At 57.1% G+C, this 26,874-nt stretch overlaps 2 protein-coding genes and 1 long non-coding RNA gene across 6 annotated transcripts; 1 reads left to right on the top strand and 2 right to left on the bottom strand.

Annotated features, from left to right (window-relative positions):
- Nucleotides 1-1,120: 1,120 nt before the first annotated feature.
- Nucleotides 1,121-16,345, bottom strand: PRX (periaxin). 4 transcript variants are annotated; one of them, XM_036833956.1, is made up of 7 exons: nt 16,329-16,345; nt 11,507-11,550; nt 11,325-11,423; nt 11,072-11,218; nt 8,827-8,983; nt 5,590-5,786; nt 1,121-4,967 (listed from the first exon to the last, which is right to left on the bottom strand). In XM_036833956.1, the coding sequence occupies exons 4-7, from the start codon at nt 11,096-11,098 to the stop codon at nt 1,305-1,307; spliced, it is 4,044 nt and encodes a 1,347-aa protein (XP_036689851.1). In that variant the 5' UTR covers nt 11,099-11,218; nt 11,325-11,423; nt 11,507-11,550; nt 16,329-16,345; the 3' UTR covers nt 1,121-1,304. The 4 variants fall into 4 exon arrangements, with proteins under 4 accessions (XP_036689851.1, XP_036689849.1, XP_036689850.1 ...); XM_036833954.1 differs by lacking the exon at nt 16,329-16,345 and adding an exon at nt 15,248-15,278; XM_036833955.1 differs by lacking the exon at nt 16,329-16,345 and adding an exon at nt 15,248-15,278 and having other exon boundaries at nt 11,072-11,197.
- Nucleotides 9,328-26,874, top strand: LOC118885329. Its single transcript, XR_005017485.1, has 3 exons — nt 9,328-9,482; nt 11,159-11,273; nt 26,837-26,874. It is a non-coding gene; the product is annotated as an uncharacterized LOC118885329 (long non-coding RNA).
- SERTAD1 (SERTA domain containing 1) lies at nt 22,960-25,837 on the bottom strand. Its single transcript, XM_036833958.1, has 2 exons — nt 25,696-25,837; nt 22,960-24,014 (listed from the first exon to the last, which is right to left on the bottom strand). Exon 2 carries the CDS (start codon nt 24,012-24,014, stop codon nt 23,298-23,300), a length of 717 nt encoding a protein of 238 aa, XP_036689853.1. The 5' UTR covers nt 25,696-25,837; the 3' UTR covers nt 22,960-23,297.

Genomic DNA, 26,874 nt, shown 5'->3' with positions numbered 1-26,874 from the left:
GCTCTCGAGCCAAGCTCTGAACCACTGGACACAACCTCCTAGTGTCCAGGAGACGTCAGGGGGGTGTGCAGAGATGCAGACGTGCACTGGAGGCCCGTGTGGACCCAGGAGAGATTTTGGGAATTATCAGCACAGAGGTGAGGAGTGGAGGGCGACATGGCCCAGGGAGGGTGTGGGGATGGATGAGGGCCTGGGAGGAGCCCTGAGGGCCCAAGGGACAGGAGGAGAGAGAGGAGGAATGCGGGAGAGAGAGAGAAGAGAGCCCTCAGGAAGGAGGAAGGAGCCCTGAGAAGTCAGGACACAGGAGACAGAAGAGGCCCTGAGCGTGACCACGGACAGGCCACTGAGGACACTGACAGGTCAGCTGTGGCAGGAGGAAGACCCCAAATGCTGGGGGCCTGGGCAAGGGGTGTGCACCAGGAACGTAGGTAACTCCTGCCATGTTTGGTGTGGATGAAGAGGAAGCATGTGATGGGTAGTGACCCAAGGCAGGGTCGGCTTGAAGGAAGAAGGTACTGGAGTAAGTGGGGAGTTTGGGACAACTCAAGGGCACAGCCCTTCTTCCTCTAGAATGGGAGGGCAGAGATGTGAAGAGAGTGGAGGGGTGGCTATAGTGGCACCAGGGGGAGATTTGGGACTGGACAGCTTGTCTAGGGCATCTCAGAGAGAAATGGGGGAGCCTGGGGACCCTGGAGGGGGCTAAGGGACCTGGATCCTGAGTGGAGATGGGTCCCTGGAGGCTGAGGCCCAGCCCCAGTTGGGGCTGAGGACCCTGGGACTTAGTCCTAAGGGGGCAGCCGGGTGCCTGGGGTGGAGGCCCTGGGGTTGTCCTGGCAGGAGTGGGTCCCGCAGCACAGGCAGAGTCTCCCGCAGAGGGGTCCCGCAGCTGGGTTCTGCTGGGGAACTTCCCCAGCTCAGAGGCTCCTGGGAATTCTGAAGGGCTAGGACAGCCCCCTCCCACCAGGCCCACCCCAAGGCCTCCCAGACTCTCCTCAGACCAGGGGTGGCCTGTCTCACTGCACAAAGGATCCCTTCAGGCCATCCTCAAGGGACTCCTTTCTCTGCACCCACCCCCCCCCCAACCTCTACAAACACACACAGAGGAGACCTGACACAAAGCTACCTCTGGATTATTTTATTCACATGGCTTGGCAAGACACGGGCACTCCTGCCAAAGAGCCAGGCACGGACTCCCCGGCCCTGACCCGGTCAGTCGCCCGCCTCCCAGCCCTCTGAGGGTTAGTGCTAGTTATCTCACACACAAAACGAGAAGGGGGATGGGCGTCTCCCTCTGCTGAGGGGTTTCAGATGACGGCAGCCTGAGCCCCCTCCATCCTCGCGGGGCCTGGAGGCCCCGTCTCCGAAAACCCCACGTTGGGCAGCCGGACCCGGAATCCACCTTCCTCCTGGGCCTTGGGGCTTAGGGACACCCGGGGGAAGCGGAACTTGGGTGACTTCTCCCCTCCAGGTGACTTGGGGGCCGCCTCGCCCTCCTGCCCCCGAGAGGCCTTGGAAGGGGTAGTCAGGCCCACGCGGGGCAAGCGGACTCGGACGCGGCCTCGGCGCCCGGAGGCCCCTTCCCCGCAGCCCTCCTCCTCCTCCTCCTCGGGGCTGGGGGAGCCTTCCCCACCGGCCGCCTCGCTCTGGCTGAAGCCCACGCGGGGCAGCCTGAGTTTTGGGTTCTTGGCCTTCTCGGCCTCCTCAGCCCCCTCCTTGGCCCGTGCCAGGCCGAACCGGGGCAGCCGCACCTTGAGCTTGTGTCCGGCATCCCCCTCGCCCTCGGACACCTGGTATTCGGCATGGCTGCCCACAGTGGGCGGGGAGAGCTCCACGTCAGGCAGCGAGAGGTGGAAGGTGCGCTCGGCCCCTGGGGGCTGGTCCCTAGGCCCCTCACCCCCCGCCGCATCTCTAGCCCCCAGCGTGGGCATCTTCAGCCTCAGCCCGCCCTCACCTGTGGCTGCCTCACGCACCTGCGCCTCTCGGCTCAGCCCCACGTCCAGCTCAAGCTGGGGCACTGTCACAGCGGGCGTCTTGAAGACACCCTCACCCACGAGCAGCTCACCACCCACCACCTGGGCTCCAGGTAGAGACAAGGTCACCTGAGGCACCTGGATCCTATAGCCTGGTGTGCTCTCTGCTGGAGGAGGTGCACTCTTGGCCTGCTGCCCGGGGGTGGCACCCAGGCCAGCCTCCCCAAAGCTGGGCAGCTCCACCTGGGGCAGGGAGATGCATAGCGGCACCCGCGGCCCCCCGTCCTGGCCCTCAGTGCCCACCTGTCTGGCTGCGGACATTTGCCCTTCCTCCTGGGCCCCGAGAGTAACCAATTCCACCTCAGGGATCTTAAGCTGCACAGCCGTGGACTCTGGCTTTTCCCCGGGGCTGACTCGCCCCCCCTGGATTTCTGCTTCTTTCCCTCGAGACAGCCCAAAGGAGGGCATCTTCAGCTTGGGCATCTTCACCCTCGCATCCCAACCCCTGCTCTTGCCCTCCTCCAACTCAGCCGCCCCTGGCACTAGTTCTCCTGCCTCGCTGTCCCGGCCTCTGACCCCAAACTTGGGCAGGCCGAACCTGGGCCCCTTGAGCTTGGCATCAGTCCCTGCCACCTCCACCTTGCCTGTGGGCAGATGGGAATCCAGGCTGAGCTGTGGGATGGACAGATCGAGGGCGGGCAGCAGGCCTGCCTCCCCCGTCCCTCTGGCCTCCGCCTCGGTGCCCACCCGAGCCTTGGGGCGTGAGATGGCAAACTTGGACACCTTCAGCTTGGCGGCTCGTCCAGCCCCCTCAGCCTCTGCCTTGGTCACCTTTGGCCCCGAGAGTCCAAACTTGGGCAGGGAGAACTTGGAGGAAGGCTTGACTTTCACCTCCGTCACCTCTGCTTGCCCTTCCTCAACCTCCACTGTGGGCAGCTGTGGCGTGACGATCTCAACAGAGGGCAACCAGAAGGCCATTTCCCCGACCCCTGCTACCACCCCAGGGGCTTCTGACTGCTCCACCTTGCCCACGTCGGCTGCTGGGACCTGCCCCTCCAGGCCGAAGGCCCCGGGCAGGTCTAGTTCCACGGAGGGCAGTGTGAGAGAGGGGACACCCACACGAGCCTCGCTGCCCATCTCTGGCTTCAGACAGGGAAGCGTCACCTGCTTCCCCAAGACCTCAGCACCGGCCTCACCTGGCTTGCCTCGAGATGGGGACTCTGCCCTCCCTAGCTTGGGCACGGTCATCTTGGACATCTTGAAGCCAAATTCTACCCCCTCTGCTTCCTCTGCCCTGGCAGCTTTTAGCTGCACCTCTGGAGCCTTGGGCAGCTTCACCTCAGGTGCCTTCGGCAGATGCACATCTGGGACCTTTGGCGCCTGCACTTCTGGCAGCCGCATCTCCGACGCCTTTGGCAGCTGCACTTCCGGGAGGTGCACGTCCGGCACGACTATCTCGGGCAACTTGGGGAGTTTTATCTCCGAGACTTTTGGCAGCTCTACCTCTGGGAGTCGCACCTCTGGCACAGCCATCTCGGGCACCTTCGGGAGCTTCATCTCAGGGAGTTTCACGTCGGGGACTTTCATCTCTGAGACTTTTGGCAGCTGCACTTCCGGGAGGTGCACGTCCGGCACGACCATCTCGGGCAACTTGGGGAGTTTCATCTCCGAGACTTTTGGCAGCTGTACCTCTGGGAGTCGCACCTCTGGCACAGCCATCTCAGGCACCTTTGGGAGTTTCATTTCGGGGCATTTCATCTCGGGTACCTTTGGCAGCTTCAGCTCTGGGACTTTCGGGAGCTGCACTTCTGGGAGCTGCACTTCTGGCACGGCCATCTCGGGCACCTTCGGGAGTTTCACCTCAGGGACCTTCGGCAGCTGCACCTCTGGAAGCCTCACCTCTGGCACAGCCATCTCCGGCACCTTTGGGAGTTTCATCTCTGACACTTTGGGGAGCTCCACCTCTGGGAGTCGCACATCTGGAAGGCCTGCCTCGGGCATTTTGGGGACCTTGACGTCTGGGGCCTTGGGGAGCTTCACCTCAGGCCCCTTGGGCACCTTGACCTCAGGCGGCGAGACCCCGATGCCAAAGGAGGGCATCTTGATGGTGGGCAGCTTCAGCTTGCTCTCAACGGCTTCAGGGACAGCGGGCCGGGGCTCCAGGAGAGAAAGCCCAAAGGTGGGCATTCGAAGTTTGGGCCCCTTCACCCTGGCCTCAGGGCTGCCCTTGGCCACCTTGGCCTCAGCAACTTCCTTTGCTCGAGCCCCAAAGCGGGGTAAACTGAGGCGGGGCATCTTCAGGGCCACCTCAGGCGCCTCTGCTCGGGCCTCCACCTCTGCACCAGGCAAGGCCAGGTCCACCTCCACTGTAGGCGCTGCCACGTCCAGGGTGGGCACCGTCACTGCCGCAGCCCCTTCCCGGGTCTCCAGGCAGGGAAGTGTGGGCAGAGTGGGTAGCGAGGGCAAGGTGGGCAGCTCCACTTGGGGGACCTGGATCCCTCCAGCCGCAGGCTCCACAGCAGGTGCAGCTGGGGCTCCCAGCCCAAGGGCTGGCAAGTGGAGGGCAAAGCCGCTGACTACCTCTGCCGCAGGGGCCACCTCCCCCGGCCCCTTGGGGGCTGCGACCTGGGGGACACCCACCTCAGCACCCGGCAGCCGAGGCCCAACCAGCTCCACCTGGGGAGCTGTGAATCGGGCTCCTGCAGCCACCTCGGCCTCTGCTTTGGCCTTCCTGGGGGGAGGAGAGGCAGCAGCCAGTCGGGCTAGCTGGGCCTCTTCGGCCGCTTCTCGGACGCGTAGCCGAGGCAGCTGGAGGCGCCGGCGGGTGGGGGCAGCTGGGACAGGACCTTTGACAGCCTCGGCTTTGAGGCCTCGACGCAGACGGGAGAACTTGGGAAAGGAGAATTCGACGTCAACAGGGGCCAGGTCTGCAGGGACCCCCAGGGCCCCGGGCACCACCATCTTCTTCTTCTTCACAGGGGACAGACTCTGGATGTTCTGGGGAGAGAGGAGAGAGGCAGGAGGCGGTGGGACAGTGGGAGGCCTGGGGTGGACAGGGGGAGCCCCATGTGGTTATTTTACCAGGCTGGGGATGTGCTGGATTGAGCATCTTGTCCCCAAAACACCATCCCCACTTCCTGCCTGTCATTTCGCTCTTACTGCCCCGGAAGGCAAAGACTTTCATTTAGAATCTTACAGTGAATCAACAGGAGTGTACAAACTGTGACCCAAGACTTCTGGCTCCTCATCCAGGATTTTCCCCCAAACCCTCACTCTAGAGATGGGGAAACTGAGGCCCAAGGAGGGAAAGAAACTTGTCAAGGGTCACTCAGCAGTAAATGAGCTGCCCTCAGGCTTGAACCTGGCCTCTCTGGTCCAGAGCGCCCTGGTTCAGGACCCCTGACGAGGTGGGTGAGGGTCCTGGTTTGGGATGGGTGGGTCCCCCTCCCCAGGGAGGAGTTTAGGGGCAGAGAACAGGAGGCAGTGGATGGGATTAGCGCTGGGTTAGTGACGAGACAGAGGGCAAGGGTGGCCCACCAGTGTGGGGCAGTGGGGCTCACGGCGCAGAGACAGGATCGCTGGGGCAGTCCAGGGCCGTAACCGGGCTAAGCACGCGTACCAGCTTGGCCACCTTGGCCCGCGGGCCCTTGATCTCGTAGCCGGCCACGGTCCCAGGCCGCAGCGCCAGGTCCCCGGTGGGCACAGTGCGCTTCAGGCAGAAGGAGACCTTGTAAGGCTCGGCGCATTGCAGCAGGCGTAGTGCGTCCTCGTACTTGAAGTTCTCGAAGAACACTCGGGCGCTCAGCAGCTGGTCCCCTGCAGGCCAGGTGGAGGTGGGCGGGGCGTGGGCATCTCTCGGCTCCGCCCAGGCCTGGTTCCGCCCACTCCTCTGGAGCCTGTGCAGCGAGGCACCTCCCAAATTTTTGGCCCCGCCTATACCCGAGCACAAGATTGAGACGCAAAGTTCCTCCTGGTTTGAGGTTCTGACACTTAAGGACAAAGCCACGGCCTCGGCCTTAGCACCGTCTCCCTCACTGAGCAAATCCAAGCCCATTCAGGTCACACCCCTCCCCTTTCTACTCCCCTCCCCCATCCGCACACTTCAGACACTAACTTTGCTTCTTTTACTGAGAGAACAGAATCAGAAGAGAACTTCCAGAAGCTCCCGCCCCATTATTCACCCCCCTGATCCTGTGGCGATTTTCTCCACTCTCCACCTGTTCTAGGTAGGGATAAACCACCCCCGCTCCTAGCTCTGGTCAATCCCTCCACCACCTTTTCAGGGACACACTCCAGCAATTCTCCCCTCTCTCCCCACATTATCAATTTGTCCTTCTCGTCTACATTATTCCCATCAGCATACAACATACCATTCTTTCTCCCATAAGAAAGGTTGTCTTGACCTCACTCCTTCTGGAGCTCCTGCCCCATTTATCTGTTCACCTTGATGGCAAAATTCATTGAGTTGTCTAGCTGCATTATTTCTAGTTTTCCAGTTACACTTTTTACATCCCCCCTCCCAGAGCCTTGAACTGCTCCTCTCAAGGTCCCATGCAGTGACGTCTGTGTAGTTAAGTCCAACGGTCAAGTCCCAGACTTCATCTGCTTGAACTCCTGCTTGAGACCCAGTTTCACTCTCCTCTCCTTCATCTACTTGCTTGGCTTCCAGGGTGCCACACCCTCTGGAACCTCCCTCGAGGTTCCTTCTCAGCCTCCTGGGATGGTTCCTCCCCATCTCCCAGACCTCTTAAAGACACACAGTCCCAGAGCTCAGGCCTTGGACCTCTCCTCTGCTCCATCTACATGCTACACTCATCCCTTTGGGAAGCTCATCCAGATTCAGGAGTTTAAAGATCATAAATATGCTGACTCCCAAGTGTATCTCTCCAGCCCAGCACTCCCCACTCCATCCTAGACTCAAATATCCAACTATCCCTCCACATCTCCACCTTGGGGTCCACCTCTCATCTGACAGATCCAAACTATATTCCTGGTTTTCCTGCAAACAAGCTCCAGCCCCAGTGTTCCCCATTTGTGGGACTACCAACTCCATTCTCAGGTCGAGAATCCCTGGACACATCCTTGATCCCTCTCTTTCCAACCCACCCCATATCCAGTCCTGAGGGCTCTTCACCTTGACGGCAAAATTCATTGAGTTGTCTAGCTGCGTTATTTCCACCTCTCCGATTACACTTTTGACACCCGCTTCCCAGAGCCTTGAACTGCTCCTCTCAAGATGCCATGCAGTGACCTCTGTGCAGTTAAGTCCAATGGTCAAGTTCCAGACTTCATTTGCTTGAACCCCTGCTTGAGACCCAAATGATATCCAGAATCCAAACCCTTCTCTTCATCTCCAATAACACTCTTTTGGCCCCAAGCATCACCAATCTCTTACCTGGATAATCACAGTAGCCTCTTTTCCTGCTCCCCATCCTGCCCCCCATCACCACCAGTCTACCGCTAACACAGCATTTCAACACAGTCAATTCATATTCTTTCTTCACTAACAAACCTTCCAGATTAAAAGTCGAAGTCTTCCCCATGGCCTATAAAGCCCTCTAAAAACTACCCTTTCTCTTACCTCTCTGGCCTCATCTCTTACTCTACTCTTCATTAACTCTACTCCATCCACCCTGGCTTCCTTGCTGTTCCTCCAACAAGCCAGGCACGCTCCCATCTTGGGGCATTTGCACTGGCTGTTCTCTCTGCCTGGAATGCTCCTCCAGATGGCCACATAGCTCATTCCCTTACCTTCTTCAGGCCTTTCTGCTCTTCCTGGCTCACCCTATTTAAAAATGCAGCTTCCGGGACTTCCCCGGTGGCACAGTGGTTAAGAATCCACCTGCCAATGCAGGGGACACGGGTTCGAGCCCTGGTCCGGGAAGATCCCACATGCCGCGGAGCAACTAAGCCCGTGCGCCACAACTACTGAGCCTGCGCTCTAGAGTCTGTGAGCCACAACTACTGAGCCCACGCACCACAACTACTGAAGCCCGTGTGCCACAACTACTGAAGCCCAGCGCCTAGAGCCTGTGCTCCGCAACAAGAGAAGCCACTGCAATGAGAAGCCCGCCCACCACTACGAAGAGCAGCCCCCAATCGCCGCAACTAGAGAAAGCCCGGGAGCAGCAATGAAGACCCAACGCAGCCATAAATTAATTAATTAATTAATTTTTAAAAATGCAGCTTCCATCCTGGCATGCGTAAGCATATATCGCCTTCTAATTTACTGTGTATTTTACATATTTTGCTTAAATATGTCTCTCCTCACTAGAACGTAAACTCCATAAGTGCAGAGAGTGTTATCTGTTTTGTTCACTGCAGTAGCCCAAGCACCCAGAATAATATCTGGAAATAGAAGGCACTTAGTAAATAGTTGTTGCATGAATAAATCGCATCAGCCTCAGCCATGTTACCTAAAATATCCCTTACTAAGCTCCCCTCCCCACTCCCTCCAAGTTGTTAACTCCGCCTCTTTTCTTCAGCCTCAACAACAAAACAATAACTAGCACTTACTTAGTGCTTACCATGTGCCACTTAGCTACGTGCTGTGTTTTCAAATACTGACTCATTTAATCCACATAATAACCCTATGAGATAAGTACTAGAACTAGTCCCATTTTAGAGGTGAGAAAACCGAGGCACAGAAAGATCACAAGATAGTAAACTGCACATCTGGGAGTCGAACCGAGACAATGAATCTCCAGAGCTCCTGCTCGGATCAACCGCAAAGCCGATAGGTAACACAAAGCCCCGCCCCTAGCCCTTAACCCCGCCTCCTGGTCCCGGTACCCAGGGCAGTTTCCCAACCCCGCCCCCGCAGGAAAGCCCCGCCCCATGCCCCCGCCCCGCTCACCTTCCTGCAGGCTGAGGCTCCTGGCCGCAGGTGAGTCCTCACGCAGCTCGCGGACGAAGATTCCCTCCTTGCCGCCGCCGGCTACGTTGATGCCGCTGACCCCGGTCTGCGCCTCCGTCTCCACGATGATCTCCACCAACTCCGCCCGCCTCAGCTCCTGCGGAGGGCGGCGAGGGGTCGCCATGGGGCGCTAGGGCGGGACCTCGCCCAGAGCCCGCCATTGAGCTTAAAAGCGGCTCCTAACCGGGTTCTCAGGGCACAGGCGCCTCGGCGGGGCTCAGGCAGGTTGTGCGGGCCCACCCTCTCCAGCATCTCCCCTTTAAGTGAGCACGAGGGCCGCTCGCTCATTGAGACCCCGCGAAAGGGTTCAACGGCTCTCGAGGCTCACAGGCCTGGTGGAGCCCCAAATTCCGCTGTCGGGAGAGGCGGGGCACGGGGCGGTGTTGTAGAGGAGGGGCGGGGTGGGGAAGCCAGAGGAACCTGAGTGGTGACTGAGAGGCGGGCCTGATATGAGGGCGGGGCTGTGCCTCCCCCCCGCCCCAAGGGGCGTGGCCAGTTCGGGGCGGGGCTAGGGTTGGAGCATTTGCGGATAGAGGACGGTTGCCTGAGAGGAGCGGCGAAAGATAGACGGGTGCGGCTAGAGTGTAACCGTGGAGGTGCGGAGGGGACCCATAGTCTGTGGACAGGTTTGAACTATGGGGAGGGGCTTTAATAACAGCAGAACAAGGATGGGATGGAGGATGGGGTCCCGAAGAAAGGGCCGACCCATAGTGGTGCGGTATGGAGGGGTGCAGGTGGGACTGGCCGCCTTGAAGGCTTGATGTGTGTGACTGTGCCCTATGACCCCAAGCCCTGCATAACGCCCATTGGAGAGGGAATCCAGTGAAGAAGGGTGCGTGGGTAATGAGTGGTGGGCTGGCAGACGTGGTATTCCTGGTATTTACTGTAAATGGTGCTGACCTGGCCCTGGCCCAGCAGTGCACCGTGGGATCCGCACCCGGGCTTCCCAGAAGAAACAGTGAAAGGCCTCAGTTCCACAACCATCCAGGAACCCAATCTGCTGTGTGTCTCGGCGGGGCGGGGGGCTTTGCCCTCTCTGGACACATTTCCCTACTGTAAAGTTGGGTAACATGGGTGTACTGGAAGGAGTCTCTGACTGTGAGCTGAGACCTGAAGCAACAGAGATGTGAGGGGTTGCTGTAGTGGGTAGTGCATCGAGGCTGGTACAGACTGCGGTTGAGCCCAGGGCTTGGAGAGGGGAAAGCAGGTCTGGCCAGATGCTCCACAGCAGTGGCCCGGGGACTGGAGAGCTGGGCGGAGCATGGTGAGAAGGGGTAGGAAGAGTTGTGGTAGAGGCAGCAGGGAAAAGCATGACCATCACCACCACCCTTAGGCCCTGGGCTAAGCATTTTATGTGTGGCATCTCCTTTCATCCTCCCCGCAGCTTGGGCAGTCACAGAGTAGGACACAGAGGTCCAGAGAAGTGAAGTGACTGCCTAATGCCACACAGCAAGTTAAGCAGTGGGGCCTCAACCTCAGGTCTGTGACCTCAGAGCCCATAAGCTGTCCTGTAGGCAGTGGCCTCCGTGCACTTTACTCCCTGCCTGCCACCCCTCGGCCTCAGCTTGGCTCCTGTAAAAGGAGACCCACTCTGTGCCTGGCATCCAATGGGATGCAGTCAGTGCTAGTGCTCTGTCTCCATGACAGCGAAAGCCGTTAACATTCGAGGAGGCTTCCTAGGTACCAGACCCTGGGCAAATGACACAAGTGTGAGTCCTCAGCACCCTCTGAGGTGGGGACCATTGCCCCATTTCACCGATGGGGAAACTGAGGGTTAGAAAGTTCAGGTCATCTGTTCAGGGCTGTACAGCTGAAGTGGTAGGGTTGGGATGTAAGCCCATGGGTCCAAAGCCCGTGTCTTTAACCCCTACACCATGCTGCCTCTTCTGATGAAGGGTTTCAACTCCATTTTTTTAAGCTTATTATTGTTAATATAATTCCATTATGCTCAATGAATTAGCTTCTTTGAATCTTAGTCTGTGCCAGGTACTGTGTTAAGCACATGACAAATGTTAATTTTTTTTTCCTTCACAGTGACCCATAAAATAGGCCCTGCAGCTATCTCCATTTCACAGATGGGGAGACTGAGGCACAGAGAAGCCAGGAAGTGTCTCCTTGCTACCCTAGTCCGTGCCTCCCACCAAGGCCCCACAAGTCCCCCTTGCAGGATGTGTTGGGTGCTCACCTCAGCACTCCGGCTCCTGGCCTCCATGGCACTGCTGGGAGTCACCTGGGCCCCAGGCTCCTGCTTCCTCTCTCCCTTCTGCTGCAGGACCAGTTTCAGTTCTGCATGGAGCAGCTGCCTCTGAGCCTGCAGGGGCAGGGATGGAGGCTTGAGGCCAGGAGAGGATGAGAGGAGAAGGCTGGGCTTAAAGGGAGAGGTCAAGGTGGGTATGAGAAGGGGGGAAGGGCCCCCCCCATCCCAGCTGTCCTCTTACCACTGCCTGGGAACAAGCACCCCCTCCTAACAGGAGCCCAGCCTGGGGTGGTGCACAGTCGTCTGCGGGGCTCGCGCCCTTCCTCTGGGGTCTCGCTGCCTGCCAGGGAGAGACCAGGTCATGAGGCTCCAGACAGGTGAGGGAGGGGCAGGGAGGGGCATGTGGCACCAGCCAGTGCTCACCTCAGGGTCACCTCCAGCTCCTTGGGCCTCCTGGGTCCGGGGCTCTAAGAAGAATAACGTGAGCATTACTGTCAGCTAACCCCACTGATTGCTTCCTGAGTGTCTGACCCGTCCCACACTCTGTCAGTACTCTATCCCCAGGAATTCCCTGGCAGTCTAGTGGTTAGAACTCCGCGCTTCCACTGCACAGGGCACAGGTTTGATCACTGGTCAGGGAACTAAGATCCTGCATCCTGAGTGGTGTGGCAAAAAAAAAAAAAAAAGGGTACTCTATCCCCATAGTGCAGGTGGGGGCACTAAGGCTCGGAAGACCTTTATCCAAGGTGACATGGCAGGCAGTATAGCTAGAACTGACTCCTAGGCCTTTCTGACAGCAGAGCCCCTACACCAACCACCTCAGCTGGCTGAGGGGGCCAAATTCACTGTAAAATCATTATATCCACTGCCATGTACTCCCTGTAGGCAAATCACCTCACCTCTCTGTGCCTCAGTCTCCTCATCTATAAAATGGGGAGAATGAGGGCACCTACCTCCCAGGGCTGTTAGGAGGGTCAAATGTGTTTGTAAATATACAGTGCCAGGCACATGGTGTGCACTTCATAAGCACTTGCTATGATTATCACTAAGAACTTCCTGTGGTCTTGATCTTGTGTCGAATATCCCACAGGGGTCATTGCATGTGGATTTCAGAACACCCCTGTGAGGTCAATACAATTACTGAGCTTGTTACAAAGAAGACACCTGAGGCTGGGAGAAGGAAAGTCACTTTCCTGGGTCACAAATGACCCAGCCAGGACTTGAACTTGTCTGAAAGCCCCAGCTGCTCATACGGATAATAAGTAATGGGCATTGCGTGGTTACTCTTTGCCAGTCCTGTGCTGAGACCTTCACTTTCCACCTCACCGCAGAAAACCCCAACCCCACAACATTGTAAATCAACTATACTCCAATAAAAAATAGTTTAAAAAAAAAAAAAAGAGAGAGAAAACCCTAAGCCCTGAGAGAGGCCAAGGACCTTGCTCAAGGTCACACAGCACAGCGAGAAGGAGGTAGATCCGGGGTTTGCGTGCAGCCTCCCCAACAGGCCCTTCTGGGGAAAAGGGGATGGATCCTGTCTCCCTCCTCTGAGCCCCCGACTCTGGCCTTGTCCTCCCAGCCCCCAGCTGGCATGCCAACCCGCCAACCCCCACTCCACAGGGAAAGGTCAGGCCTCACGCGGCACATTCCCTCAAACAATGGCCCATCTGCTGTGCCCGGTCACATTCCGCCCCTGCCCACCCACCCCCAGCTGCACAATGGCCCTTCATAGCCCACCACTGGCCAGGATAGAGGACACAGGGACCCCCTCAATGCTCCAGCTGTACCCACTTCACTGGTTACCCCCCCCCCACGGTGTCAGCAGGCTCCTCTCTGGCTCTCCTAGGGGTCCTGGTCTCCCCTGTGAGCCCCCAGCCCCTCCAAGTAGTGGTTGGCTCCCACATCTGGATTATTTCCTCTGAACTGGGCCTTATGCTGGCACCCTTAGGCCTCGAAATCACTCTGGACATGATGGCTATTTTAGGGTTGAAAACTGAGGCTCAGAGAGGGCAAGTGACCTGTCTGGGGTCACACAGCTAGGACCTGTGCCCTTGACCCCAACGCTGCACCTTCACTTGCGTTGGTGGCTCTGAGCACTGGAGGAGGCCCAAGCAGCAAAACAGCTGAGGCAGGAGTTGGGCTGGGCAGAGGGCATCAAGGGTGCCAGGAACAGGCATTTTTAGAGGGACCTCGTTGGTGCCAACCCTGAGCCAGGCAGACACTTTATAGACATGACCTCATGGTACCCCATTTTACTGATGAGTAAATGAGGGTTAAGAAACAGGATATCACAGGGAATTCCCTGGCGGTCCAGTGGTTAGGACTCCGTGCTTCCACTGCAGGGGGCCCGGATTCGATCCCTCGTCAGGGAACTAAGATCCCACATGCCGCGTAGCCTGGCCAAAAAAAAAAAAGAGAGCCAGGATATCACTGTGAGGGAGTTGGGACTTGAACCCAGGTCTGAAATGCTAACTCTGACTCCCCGATATAACGTAGTGTCTGTCCTGAGCTGGGGGTGAGAGAAGCCTGCTACTTGTAGGAGGTGGTGGAGAGGAGGGGAGGATCCCCTAGGCTGCAAGCTCCCTGCTCCAGGACAGGCCAGAGAAGGTCACACCTGGAGGCTGGCACAGGAAGCTCAGCCAGGGTGAGGGCAAGAGAGAGTGCCCTGCTTCTTCATCCCTGCCCGGGACAGCTGCCCAGCCCAGGTTATATTTAGCCCAGCTGTGCCCTTCCTGAGCCACGTACCCAGCTCCTGGGGTGGGATGGGGTGGGAGCAGCTTCGGAAGGAAGCAGCTTTGGAAGTGCCCAACCCTGGGCACTCTCTGTTCCCAGATCTGCCTGTCCCACTAGGCAGGGGAAGGAGGGCTAGGGAGGTGGGGTTGGGGGGGCTGACTTGTGTTAGGGGAAGATCTAATGGGGATTCCCTGGAGAATCAAGGCCAGGCAGGACCCTCCAGAGGCCAACAGCCCACTTCTTGAGCGATTCCTGTGACGCTGCCCTAGTACATTCCTGAGCTTCCAGAATTCTGAGAGTCCCCATTTCTTGAGCACTTACTATGTGCAAAGATCCTTCCCTGCCTGGGCTCATTAACTCCTGAAAACACCTCCCTGGGGAAATCACAACTTAGATGCCCATTTAAGATGTCATTCATGCCCTTCAGGGTGGCTGGGGTGAGGGGTTGTCATTTGTACCCTGGGCCCCTCAGCCGAGCTGGGCCTGCTGAGGAATCCCCCAGATTTGCCTCAGTGTACCCTCCTCCCCCAACCATGGCTGGCGCCAACCTCGTTTAGGAATTCTCCCCTCTCAGAGCCTCAGCCACCCCAACCACCAGAGGGATCTGGTGCCCTTGCAATGGGAGTGGGGGGGTAGACCTGACTCATCCGGACCCCTAGGTGTTGTCTGAGGCCATCTAGTGATGTGGGGGGGAGAGGCATTCTGGCAGTGGCTTCCAGCTGCCTCCGTTAGGGCCTGCTCCAGCACTCCTCAGGTTTGAATACTTGGGCAAGGTATTTCACCTCTCAGGGCCTCAGTTTCTTCATCTGTAAAATGGAGCCGATAAGAGTGGCTTTGAGGAATTGTGAGACAACAGTAGGTGCTTAGAATATTCAGAGAATATAGTAAGTGCTCAAGGAACATAAACTAGTCTCTGACAGCAAGTGTGTCTGTGCATCTCAAAGTGTCTCATATCCAGCCTTTGCTCACAGTGGCCCCACTTTCTCCCCTACCAAAGAGGAGCTTTGGGTGAGGGACAAAATGCAGCTCGGGCACCAGCCTCCAACCAACAAGATCAGCCTTGCCTCCCCAGCACTCTATTCCAGGGACAAAAAAGCCTGTCCCACCCTCAGCATCCTGCCCCAGCTCTTTATAAGTAGCAACTCATTTACTCTCATGTCAGCCCTGGGAGGTAGCCTCCCTCAGCCCATTTTAGAGATGGGAAAGCAGAGGCACAAAGAATGAAATATCTCGCCCAAGACGACACAGCTAGAAAGAAGAGAACATTGGGATTTAAACCCAGGGTCTGGTTCCAAGGTCTGTACCTTTAACTCCTATACCACGCAGCCTCCTGGGCCCCAGACACCCTCCCAGCACCTCCCAAGATCCTGGGTCTCATTCCCACGGCTTCCCAGCCTGGCCAGGAAGGGAACTGGCGGGCCGGTCTCTTACCACTGGGCCTCCAGACACCTCGAGAGCTCCTGGTCCGTCTGCTCAGCCCCAGCCCCAAGCTGGGGGGGAAAAGGAATGGGGAGGGGGAGGAGGGGGAGACCCCAGCCATTGGCTGCCGAGGTATGACATCACCAGGGGGTGGGTGGTAGGCAAACAAACATCCCCATCTCCCAGCTACGTCCACCCGCAAAGGGGTGGGAACCACAGAAGAGAAGCCGAGACAGCCCAGTGCTGTTCCCTTGCCTGGGCTGAGACCTCCCCCATGAGCCCCGCTCCTGGGATTTGCACGTTGCTAGTGCCACTTGGAGACTCAGCCCCTCACCAGCACTATTCCCTGGCTTCCACACCCAGGCATGGCCCCGCTGGTCCCTGGGGCCCCTAGATTAAACTCCTTCTACTCCCTCTCCTGGTCAATTTGGGTTCAAATCCCAGCTCAGCCATGTCCTGGCTGTGTGAACTTCGGCAAGTCGCAGCATCTTTCTGGGCCTCAGTTTCTCCATCTCTAAAACAGGGATAGTAAAAGTGCCCACCTTATGGGTTTCTTGGGAAGATAAAATGAGTTAAGAGAGACTAAAAACTTTAATAAGTGCCTGGCCCGGAGTGAATGCTACTTATACGTATTTTATATTCTTCACACAAATCAGGGGATCAGCTAGACTTGTCAGGGGACTTTTGGCCTGAGTGAGACTGGGGCCAGGGGAGCCCCACTTCTCTGTTTAATGGAGTTGCCATTTCAGGGGGCACCTATCATGTACTAAATACTGTGCTGGGCACCCAAAGCTCGGCTCCTGGAATCAAGGACGCAAGATAGATTATGCCCAATTTTTAGCTACACGGCCAGGGGGTGGTGGAGCTGGGGTCCAACCCCAGTTCTGCCGGACCCCAAAGACCCTGCAACACACGTCTGTCCCCTTCATAAAACAGACAAGGAGGCTCAGAGAGGGGAATGACACCAAGGTCACCCACAGCAGGTAATAGGTAGCACCAGGATTTGGACCCAGACCTGCCCAACTCCCAAACCAAGGCCACTAGGCCTCACCCTGATCCCCTGACCCCCGGCCCCCAGCCTGCCCTGACTCACCAGGCCCCGGGGGGCGGCACAGGGAGCACAAGTACCCCCACATGCCCCTCACACCCACCCGGCCGCTGCCTCGGATGCTCCCGGCTTTCTGAGCCCAGGCCTGGGGCTGGGGCTGGGAAGAGGCTGGGGATTACCCCCAAAATGCACGTCAGCAGCTTCGGCCCCATTGTCCAGCCAGGCACGGCCACCAGGCCCTCAGCTCCGTCGGCACCCTCACCCTTCACATCGGCTCAGCGGGCCCCTCTGCGAATTCATCCCCCTCCCCACACTGAGCAGTTGGGGCCCACTCCCGAGGGCACGAGGGCACGGGGGACTAGGAACTGGTTGGCAGGAACCCAGAATGCTAGGGCCCTCCTCCCCTCTCTCCGAAATGCCCCCTGCCCACTCTCAGCCACCGGGGAAGGCAGGAATGTGCTGACCTCCGGGAAATGCCTTCCAGGCCTGGCAGCCACCAAGGGTTGGGGTGTGGCGGAACCCAGCCAGAACACTCCTCCCGGGAAGGGTGGAAGGAACAGTGTGGTCAGGGCTGCTGATGGGCCTGAGGAGACCCTTCCTCCATTGCAGGTGCGCTCTCTCTCTCTCTCTCTCTCTCTCTCATTCATTGATTCATTCAAACATTCTTCTGTTCATTTATTCATTCAACAAACATTCACAAGCCCTTGGTGACAGGCCCTTTGCTGGGCACTGGGGACCCTGACAGACCTAAATTCACCACGGGGGGCAGGCTCAGGATAGGATTCCTGGAGTCAAACTGGAGGGTTGAGGAGGAGGGAGCCAGGTAAAAGGCTAGGGAAGAGTTTTCCAGAAGGAGGGAGGAGGAACACAGGCAAAGCACCAGCGGGGAGAGAGGGAGCAGTCCTTTATCCAAAGTCAGCAAACAGTCAATGAGCACCTGGTCTTGTGCCCAGCCCCATGCTGGATGATGCTGGGGACACAGTGTGACCAAGATAGCCTGGGCCTGCTTTCACAGAGTTCACAGTCCAACAGGGAGACAGACCTGGAGTGGCCAGGGTTGGGATGGGGGAATTGCAGGCAGAGAGGTCAGAGCCTTGCTGGGGTAGCCCAGGAAAGGTACCTACTTCACCCTAGGAAGGGAGATCAGGGAAGGCTTCCTGTAGGAGGGGACATGTGAGCTGAGACTTGAATGACCCAAAGGATCTAGGCAAGAGAAGAGGGAGTGTGGAAATTCCCTGGCGGTCCAGTGGTTAGGACTCTGTGCTTCCACTGCAGGAGGCATGGGTTTGATCCCTGGTCAGGGAACTAGGATCCTGCAAGCCACACAGCTTGGCAAACAAAACAAAACAAACAAACAAACAAAAAAGAGGGAGAGAGAGAAGAGGGAGTGGAACAGTTTCATGGGCAGACGGAACAGCCTGTGCAAAGGATCTGAATCCAGATGGAGCTCAGCGCATAGGAAATTTCCAGGAGCTGAGAACTGTGTCCTTGTTCATGGCTGTGTCTCTAGAGCCACACATGCCCCTTCCTTTGCATCTCCTTCTCATTTATACACTTATTCACCAGCTATTTGCAGACAGCTCCTCTGTATCCATCCATCCCTGGGCTGGGCGGTGCTGGGGACACAGCAGTGACTGTGACTGTGCCCTCACAGGACTCACGGTCCAAGGGGGGCAGACACTAAAGAAGTGACTAACGAAATGAGTATATAATTACACACTCTGAGCTAAGTGCTCTGAGAAAAGGATCCAGGTCTGTAAGAGGGGTCTGGCACTCTGATACTATCAGAAATGGCATGGAGGGCTTCTTGGAGGAGGTAACATTTGAGCTGGCACCTGAAGGATACATAGGAGTTCATGCCAAGCTGTGGGTGGTGGATAAATGAGAGTGGGTTTCAGGTAGAGGAAACAGCCCGTGCAAAGGGTCCCTTTGAGAAACTGGTGAACGTGAGAGTGAGGGGAAGATGAGGGGAGGGCCAGCAGGGCCACGAGGAGGGGCTGCGACTTTGTTCTGAGGGCCCTGGGTACCAACAGGAGGGTCAAAGGGTGGAGGGTGGAAACAATCTGATGACAGACCAGGCTAGAGCTGGGAAGAAAATTCACCCCTTGCTGCTCAGGGTCAGATAGACAAGGAAGCTGGTACAGGCTATCCTGTCCCTCTCTGGGTCTCAGAGGGCAGATATCCTTGTTTGTTGCCAATCTTAGGGGACAAGCACAGTCTTTTGCCATGAAGTATGATGTTAGCTGTATGTTTTTTGTAGCTGCCCTTTAGCAGGTGAAGGGAGCCTCCTTTCCCAGTTTGCTCTGAGTTTTTTGTGGTGAAAGATATGTCTCTCTCTCTGTGTCTCTGTCTCTCAATGTGTCCCTCTATGTCTCTGTCCTCGTTCCTTATCTCTCTCCGTGTCTCTCTGTGTCTCTCTTTCTCTGTCTCTCTCTGTCTCTTGCTTTTCCTCACCCAAGGGGGTGTGGCCAAGGGAAGTTGAATTTAAGGGGTGGCACCAGTGTCCCAGTTCCGGGCAAGGCCACCTCCATAAACACAGGACATCCTGCAGAGCTGAGGAAGGAGGTGGAAGGCTCTCCTCAGGGACCACCCTCTCCCCACCCAGTCTGAGCCAAGCAGGAGCCAGGTCCTACCCAGTGCAGCCCAGGGAAACTGCTGTCTTCCTCACCCCCGTCCTTTACGCCTGCTCCCGCCCCCTGCCCTCTCTACCGAGCTCCAGTCCCAGGGGCCCAGCCGCCTGGATGACTGCCCCTGGATGTCCTCACAGACCCCTGCACCCACTGTGTCCCTCTCTGGCCTCAGTGTCAACCCCAGACCTGCTCCCCCTCCGGGTCACCATCCCAGGGTGGCGCCACCATCCCCAAGTCCCCTGGCGAGAGCCCTGGGTCTCATCCTAGGCCCCTCCTCTATTGCAGCTCATCACCCCCACAGCCTGTCCTCTCCAGCATCTCTCCTCTCCCCTCCCCTCTCCTCTCCAAGGCTTCTCTGTCCCTCCGTGGCCTCCCTCCCCTTTGGACTCCTGGCCCCCAGTCTCACCTCCCACCAATGGCAGCCAGAGAGATCCATTTACTTCCAGATTCCTTTACCCTAGTACCTTCAGAGTAAAGTTCCCCCATCCAGGGCCTTGTGTGCCCTGGTCCCTGCCAACCCCTCCAGCTCCATCACTTACCTTACCACTTTCCCCCTGTTTCCAATCAAACCCAGCAGCTTACAGATTCCTGAAAAGATTGTAGGGTCCCTCACTCCCTAACCCTTGCACATCCCTCTGCCTAGAACACTCTCCCCTCAGAACAACAGCCCTTTGAGGTAGGTACTCTTACTGTCCCAGCTTACAGATGAGGACCCTGAGGCCCAGAGAAGTCGAGAACCTTGCCTAGGGTCACACAGCCACAGAACGGCAAAGCAGAAGTTCAAACACAGGTGGCCTGGCTTTCAACACAGTATGGCTTACTGAGTCAATAATCATTGACTGGACTTCCCTGGTGGCACAGTGGTTAAGAGTCTGCCTGCCAAGGCAGGGGACACGGGTTTGATCCCTGGTTTGGGAAGATCCCACATGCCGCGGGGCAACTGAGCCCATGCACCACAACTACTGAGCCTGCGCTCTAGAGCCCGTGAGCCACAACTACTGAGCCTGCGTGCTGCAAATACTGAAGCCCGCGTGCTCTAGGGCCCACGTGCCGCAACTACTGAGACGGTGTGCTGCAACTACTGAAGCCTGTGTGCCTAGAGCCTGTGCTCCACAACAAGAGAAGCCACCGCAATGAGGAGCCCGTGCACCTCAACGAAGAGTAGCCCCTGCTCGCCGCAACTAGAGAAAGCCCACGTGCAGCAACGAAGACCCAATGCAGCCAAAATAATCATCATCATCATCATCATTGACTAAGCATCATTAGATCTCTACACTGGGACCGCAAACCGTAGGTGTCCAGTAAATACTCATTGAATGAGTGAATGGGACAGGGGCAGAAGGTGAGCCTTGGACGGTACAGGGTTCAGATCCCCCCGAGGACTGGGATACATTCTGAGGAGCCCAGAGCCGGGGAGAGATGTGGTCAGATTTGCCTTTTACATAGGGCCAGGCACACCGTAGGGTAGGTACCCATAAATCTTTGCTGAATGAGGGAGGGAGAAGGAGACCAAGGACAGCTCTCCCAGGTGCTGGATGAAAGAAGAGTATGTGTGTGATGGGGGTCCCTATGAATGCCCATGTAGGGGAGCTGGCCTGGGGAGTGTTGTGGTGGGAGCACACAGAGGCTCTGTGAAAAGCAGCCCCAGCTCCAGGGCTGGCGGCTCCATTAGGAATGGTGTGGGCCCTGGAATCTGCTGGCCGAGGTAGCGTGGCCTCCTGGGGTTGAGCCTGAGGGCGGAGGGGCACACCAGAGCCAGGGAGCTGCACAATTGTCCAGGGGTCAGACATGGGGAGAGTAGGGCAGGTCTTCAGGCACAAGCTGTCATAAACCGAGGGCACCAGGGAGATGGGACCAGGGCTAATCTAGCCCATATGCTGCTTTTGTGCAAAAGGCACACCCCTTCCCTAAGGCACTTGACCTCCATCTGCTGAGAAACTGCCTTAATAAATATGTAAATGCATGGTGTGTGAGACGTGTGGTAGCCCCTTAAATATGGAGCCTATGTGCAATGCACAACCGGAGAAACTGTACACAGAGACTCTGCCGAGAGGGGAGCAACGCTTGCCAAACAGGCACAGGGGCAGATGGGACCATCGTTGACAGATGGGTAGGCTGTCTGCATCAATAGGTATCACAGGGACTTCCCTGGTGGTGCAAGTGGTTAAGAATCCTCCTGCCAATGCAGAGGACACAGGATAGAGCCCTGGTCTGGGAAGATCCCACATGCCACAGAGCAACTAAGCCCATGTGCCACCACTACTGAGCCTGCGCTGTAGAGCCCTCAAGCCACAACTACTGAAGCCCACGCGCCTAGAGCCTGTGCTCTGCAACAAGAGAAGCCACCGCAATGAGAAGCCTGCGCACCCCGATGACGAGTAGCCCCCGCTCGCCGCAACTAGGGAAAGCCTGTGGGCCGCAAGGAAGACCCAACACGCAGACAAAAAAAAAAAAAAAGAAGTAGGTATCACAGATTATCCCCCAGTTTGGCACCCAGAGACATCAGAAATAGGTCCTCAGGGTGTTGTAAACAGAACGCATTGCTGACTCCGCACTGGGGACTCCTTGACCACTGGTCAGGTCTCCAGGGAATCTAAGGCAGTGGCAGGACAGACCCCCAGACTGGGCACCAGGGGGCATTGCTGAGCTCAGCCTAAACTCCCAAGGTCTGGGTCTGGGTTAAAACCGTGTTTGAGTCCCATTGCCCAGGGGCTGGAGTCACCAGGTGTTGGAGTCAGGCACCCGGAAGACCCTCAGGCTGGGCACCAGCTCCCTTCGGGCCATTTCCACTCCCCACCCGGGGCCATCCCATCCACTTCCAGAAATGGGCACGACTTCCTCCGCTCCTCCAGGAAGCTCCACTCTGCCCGCCCCTTCCAGGCCAGAGCGGCCGGCCGAAGCTGCCTGCCTCTCTCCCCTCCCCTGTCCCCCCTCCCTACCCCACCCCCCCCGTTTCCACCCCAGCTTCAGCCTCCCTGAAGCTTCCGGCCAGAGTGGAGGCACCCGGGCCCCACGATTTTAGTATCCCTTAGCCGGGGCTTCCCGCATTCGAAGTGCAGCCAGCCCCTCAGGTCACCGTCCGACCCTCTGCCCCTCCCCCCAACCCACCTCCACCCTCCCCCGATGCAGCTTTCATCGTGCCCCTCCCCCCGTCCCGTACCCCGGGCGCTGCCCTGCCCCCACGGCCGCCAGGAAGGACGCTGCCTGGGTCCCGTGCCAGGCCTCTGAGTGTGCGGCCCCTCCCAGCGGGGCCAGGAATGCGGCTGGACGGCGGGGGCGGTGCAGACACCCGGCGCTCAGGCCAACCCTACCACACAGGCTGTCAGGCAGGTGGCCCCAGCTCGCTGGGGCCCGAGTTTCCTCTAGAAGGAAAGCAGGATCGCCTGCCGTTCTGTCAAGCCACCACACTTGGTGACTTTATTTCGGAATCAGCTTCCAAGCTGCCTTATCCCTTGCCCAAAGAGAGATTTGAGACCCAGAATGGATTTTATTTAAAACTTGCTGGAGTCTCCCTTTCTTTCAGTGTTTTCCTGGAGAGCTGGCTCTCAGCGCTCCAAGGACAGGCTCCATCCAGCCTTTAGCTTTGTGCTTTTATTTCTGGCTCATTCTGAAAGCTCCCATCTGCCCCCACCCCAGCCCCCAAGACACACACACAGGTAGACTCCAGGCAAGGACTAGATTTCATTTTCAAACAGTGGCCCGGGGTTCCTCCTCCACCACCATGTACACACACGGCCACATCAGGGAGACCTGGCTGAATATGTTCCAGGAGTTTTCCAGAGGGCCAGTTACCAGACCTAACTGGTCTGCTTCTCAGACCAAAAAGCAGTAAAGTTTGAAACCTATCTCCTCAAGTGATGACTTCTTGGAGCCTCAGTTTTCTCAACTGTAAAATGGGGCTAATAATATGCCCATCTTGTTATGAGGATTAAATCAGTTAACACATGTCAAGTACTTAGAACTGTGCTGGGTGTCCACGGCTCAATAAATGTTAGAGGTTATTTTATCACCCTTGCCTTAGCCCAGAAATAAAGCAATACACAGACTTGAGACTTCCCACAACTGGCTTTAATTTCAAAAAAACTGGTTGGGGTCTTTTCCCACATCAGGGAAAGAGTATACCAAGCTGTGCCTCCAGGGATTCAGCACTGGGCCTGGCCCAATCACATTCCAGCCACTAGGCCCTGTCATTTCATCACAAGGGCCAATTCCAGACTCCCCCCATCAGCCAGAGACCAGAGGACGGAGGTGAAGTTGCCCAGGACTGGATTCTTTCTCTCCAAAGCCCCTCTCTAGGGAAGCCAGCTGTGTCTTTCAAAGGAGAGTTGGTCCAGCCACCAGGCTCAGTTTGGACACCAGATCAACATCCCAGCTCTGGAGGGAGTCAGCGCCCTGGCCCTGGTGGCCGCTCCAGTGCCTGTGTGCCCACCAGCACATCCATGAGGTAGTCCAGTTCGGCCTCGTCCAGCTCTGGAGCTTCCTCCTTGCCTGGCCCATCCTCAGGGCTAGATTTGTGGCCCTCAGAGGCTGGTGCCCAAAGTTCACTGTCATACATGGATGTGTCAATGTCCTCAAACAGGCCCTCAAGCCCATCGTCCAGCAGACATCCAGTGGCTGGCCCGAGCAGGTCCAAGGCACCCAAGCTGGGTGGGGCTCCCCCAGTGGGGCGGCCTGGTGGCCCCTCATCTACCAGGGGCTGGGGAGCCTGGCTCAGGCCCTCAATATGGCTGAGGTCCTCCAGAAGGCTGGCCATGGAGGCTGAGAGGGCGGCATCAGAGCTGGCCAGCAGGTTGTCAGCTATGCCTGGGGCTGTAGGCGGGCTGGGCACAGGTGGCAGGGCAGCTGTGGGTGCCATGGACGCCTGAATTCGCCGCAGTGTGTTCACTACGAGCACCAGGTGCCGCAGGTCCGGTTCACTCTGCCGCAGGCTGTGGTGCAGCTTGAGCACTGAAAGGTCAAAGAGGGAACTGGAGGCCACGGCTGGGGGTGCCTGTGCCACTGCTGGGTGGCCAGGATCCAGCCACCAGGTGTCGACTGCCAGGGCTTCTTTCTCCTCCTCCTCCTCCTCCCGCTTTCGCTTCAGGCCCTTGCTCAGCATCATCTGTGGGGAGGGAAGAGTCATTCACTTATGGACAGCCAATGTGAAGTTCGTACCACTGCTGTCCGTGTGATCTTGGGCAAATCACTTAACCTCTCTGAGCCTAGGCTTTCTTAGGGAAACTTTAAGACACGAATGATAATTGTATCTATTTCCTAGAGTTGTTTTAAGGAATAAATGAGATACAAAAAGCACTTAGAACAGTGCCTGGTACATAGCAATTACTCCTGTGAATAAGTACTATTAATAATAACTATTATTATTTATCTCTTCAATGAACCATGTGAAATGTCCAATATTCAACCTTTTGTTTTTTTACCCACAAAAGCAATTGTTTCACATGGTTTAATCAAATATTTATTGTCTACTAATACTATCAGACAATAGATAAATAGACAAATACAGGAAATGTACAGATGGTGCTAGGAAGATACTAAAAGTTTCTGGAGAGTGGTCAAGGAAGGCTCGCCTGAGGAGGTGACAACTGAAATGAGCCCTCAAGTATGAGAAGGAATCAGCCATGGAAGAACCAGGGGGAAGGCATTCTGGGAATAAAGAACAACAAAGGCAAAGAAAGACCTAGAGGCTGGATGAGTTTGAACTGAAAAAAGACTCTGTGGTCAGTGCACAGAGAGACAGGGGCTGAGGGCTGGGGAAGAGGGGGTCCGAGAGTAGGCAGAGGCAAGGAGCTTGGATTTTTATTGTGAGTGTGGTGGGAAGTCATTGAAGGGTTTTGAGCAGGGAGAGTGGTGTTGTGGACTGATTAAGTTTCCAGAAGATCCCCTTGGCTGCTAAGAGGAAGGGGTGGGGGGACGGAGAGGGGCGGGGGGGGCGGCGGGGAGGGTGGCCCTGAGATCCATTCGAAGGCTACTGCACTCTTTGGGGTCGGCAAAGATGGTGACTTGGGAGTATAAGGCGGTAGTGGACATGGAAGGAAGTTGGTCGATTCAGGATTTATTTGGGAGACAGAGTGGACAGAGCTTGCCGGAAAATCCTGATGGGCACGGGGTTCACGGAGAGAAGTTTGAGGACACACTTTCCCCGGGGTGGGTGCCCCTGAGCCAACCTGCTTTTTTAAGCCAGGCACCCTGCAGGTACAGTACCCAGATCCTTGCCCAGCAGAACTTTAAGAGTGACCCCTCACACTACTCAAAACTGGGTCCTCGCCTCCTTCCCAGCAGACCCGAGCATCCGGAACCGCAGGAATTCAGCCCCCACCCCCGACTCCGCCCCCCCCGGTCCCGGCGCCCCCTAGCGGCACTAGGCCGGCTTTCCCCCGGGTATTCCGGTTCCCCATACCCCGGGACCCTTTACGCTGCCCCGCGGGACGCGGTCTTTCCTGCTTGCCACCCGGGACCTTGCGTGCCGGGATCCCCGGAGAGCTGTTCTGCCCTCTCGGCCTCCGCTCGTTTCCGGAAGGCAGTGGAGGCTACTCCTCCCGAAGCGGCGGCGGCGGGGGCGGGTGAGTCACGCAGCCGGAGCCAGGGAGCCGGCGCCTCCGCCCCCTTCCCGGGCTGCGGCGTGATTCACCCGGCCTGGCCGGGGCGGGCGGCACAGAGAGGCCCGTGCGTCTCGATCCCGGGCAGCCCTGGCGCGCACCTGCCGGACCCGGGGATCGAACCTGCCAAGGGACCCCGCGGCCGGTACCCCTTCTTTCCCAGGCCTCTTCCCTTCATTTACATACCCAGCTCAACAGCTGCCAATCAGAACGAAGAGGGAGCCACCCGCAGCCAATCAGGAAGCGCAGGCGGCAGCATTGCTCGCCCGCTCCCCTTCAGCAACCGGCGCCTGAGTTGAGAGACGCAGTTCTGACTCCGGCTCACGACTCCAGGCTACTGACTCCCCTTAGCTACCGCCCACTCCCGTGGCAACCCCGCCCTTCATCCAGGGATTGGTCCTAGACGGTGATGGGCGGAGCCCGTAGGGGGCAGGTTCGAAGAGGGAGGAAGTTGGCTTCAGGGCGCATGTCCGGGCAGCTGCGTGAGGGGAGGGGGGAAGGTAGGGTGGCTCTTTGCCCTGTGGGACAGTGGTGGGTTGGGGCTTTTGTCTCCTAAGGTGCGGGCCCCTCACACCTGCCCACGCACCTGCCAAACCCAGTAACTGAGCTTCTTTCGCACCCAGCCCCAACAGGGATCTACACTCTAGGCTAGCTAGGCCTGGGTTCAAATTCGGACTCACACTCACTCGGTGTGTGACCTTGGTCTCTGAGCCTACAAAGTCTGTTAAATGGGGGTCTTCTTGCCTACCTCTTGAGAGTTAGGAAAATTAAAATAAGGTAGTACCTATAAGAGCACTATATCAGGAAATGCTGGGTAGTTGTATTCAATCGTGGTTACAGGCTGGAGTGGGAGGGTGAGGGTGGGATGCCACTGGAATCCCATCCTGGGCTCCATTCCCTAAGTAGCTGTTTGACTTTGGGCAAGTGCTTTAGTCCCTTAGGAGGGTCTCAGTTTCCTCACTTTTAAAATGAGAGAAATAGCGTCTGGCTCAGAGGATTGTTTTGAGGATTAAATAAAACAATTCCTGCAAAATGCTCAGAGTGGTGTGTAACGTGTCCTTTTTTTCAGTATTAATAGCTGTTGTGGTAATAGCACAGGTGCTTAGTTCAAGTGAGACATTCAGGGTGGGGCGCAAGTAGGCAGGAGTTTAATACTTGTCGGATAAACCGACAATGGGACTTAACCTTCTTCAAGTAGCTCATTTGCTAACTCCTCCTATGGGAAGAACTGTTTGTGAATAAAACTCCTGACCAAAGTAAGATATCAAAAATGCTAACTAGGGCTTCCCTGGTGGCACAGTGGTTAAGAATCCGCCTGCCAATTCAGGGGACACGGGTTCGAGCCCTGGTCCGGGAAGATCCCAC

Source organism: Balaenoptera musculus, chromosome 19, assembly GCF_009873245.2.
Source record: "Balaenoptera musculus isolate JJ_BM4_2016_0621 chromosome 19, mBalMus1.pri.v3, whole genome shotgun sequence".
Taxonomy (NCBI): domain Eukaryota; kingdom Metazoa; phylum Chordata; class Mammalia; order Artiodactyla; family Balaenopteridae; genus Balaenoptera; species Balaenoptera musculus.
The sequence above is the reverse complement of the archived record's forward strand: the minus strand, read 5'-3'. Positions and strand labels throughout refer to the sequence as shown.

Bases quoted from the DNA above. Each gene is read 5' to 3' on its own strand.
- SERTAD1 (XM_036833958.1), bottom strand. From the start codon at position 24,014: ATGATGCTGAGCAAGGGCCTGAAGCGAAAGCGGGAGGAGGAGGAGGAG.
- PRX (XM_036833956.1), bottom strand. From the start codon at position 11,098: ATGGAGGCCAGGAGCCGGAGTGCTGAG. The intron at 5,787-8,826 runs GTGAGCGGGGCG...CCTGGCCTGCAG, and splicing joins GAGCCTCAGCCTGCAGGAAG to GGGACCAGCTGCTGAGCGCC. The intron at 4,968-5,589 runs GTACGCGTGCTT...CTCTCTCCCCAG, and splicing joins GGGCCAAGGTGGCCAAGCTG to AACATCCAGAGTCTGTCCCC.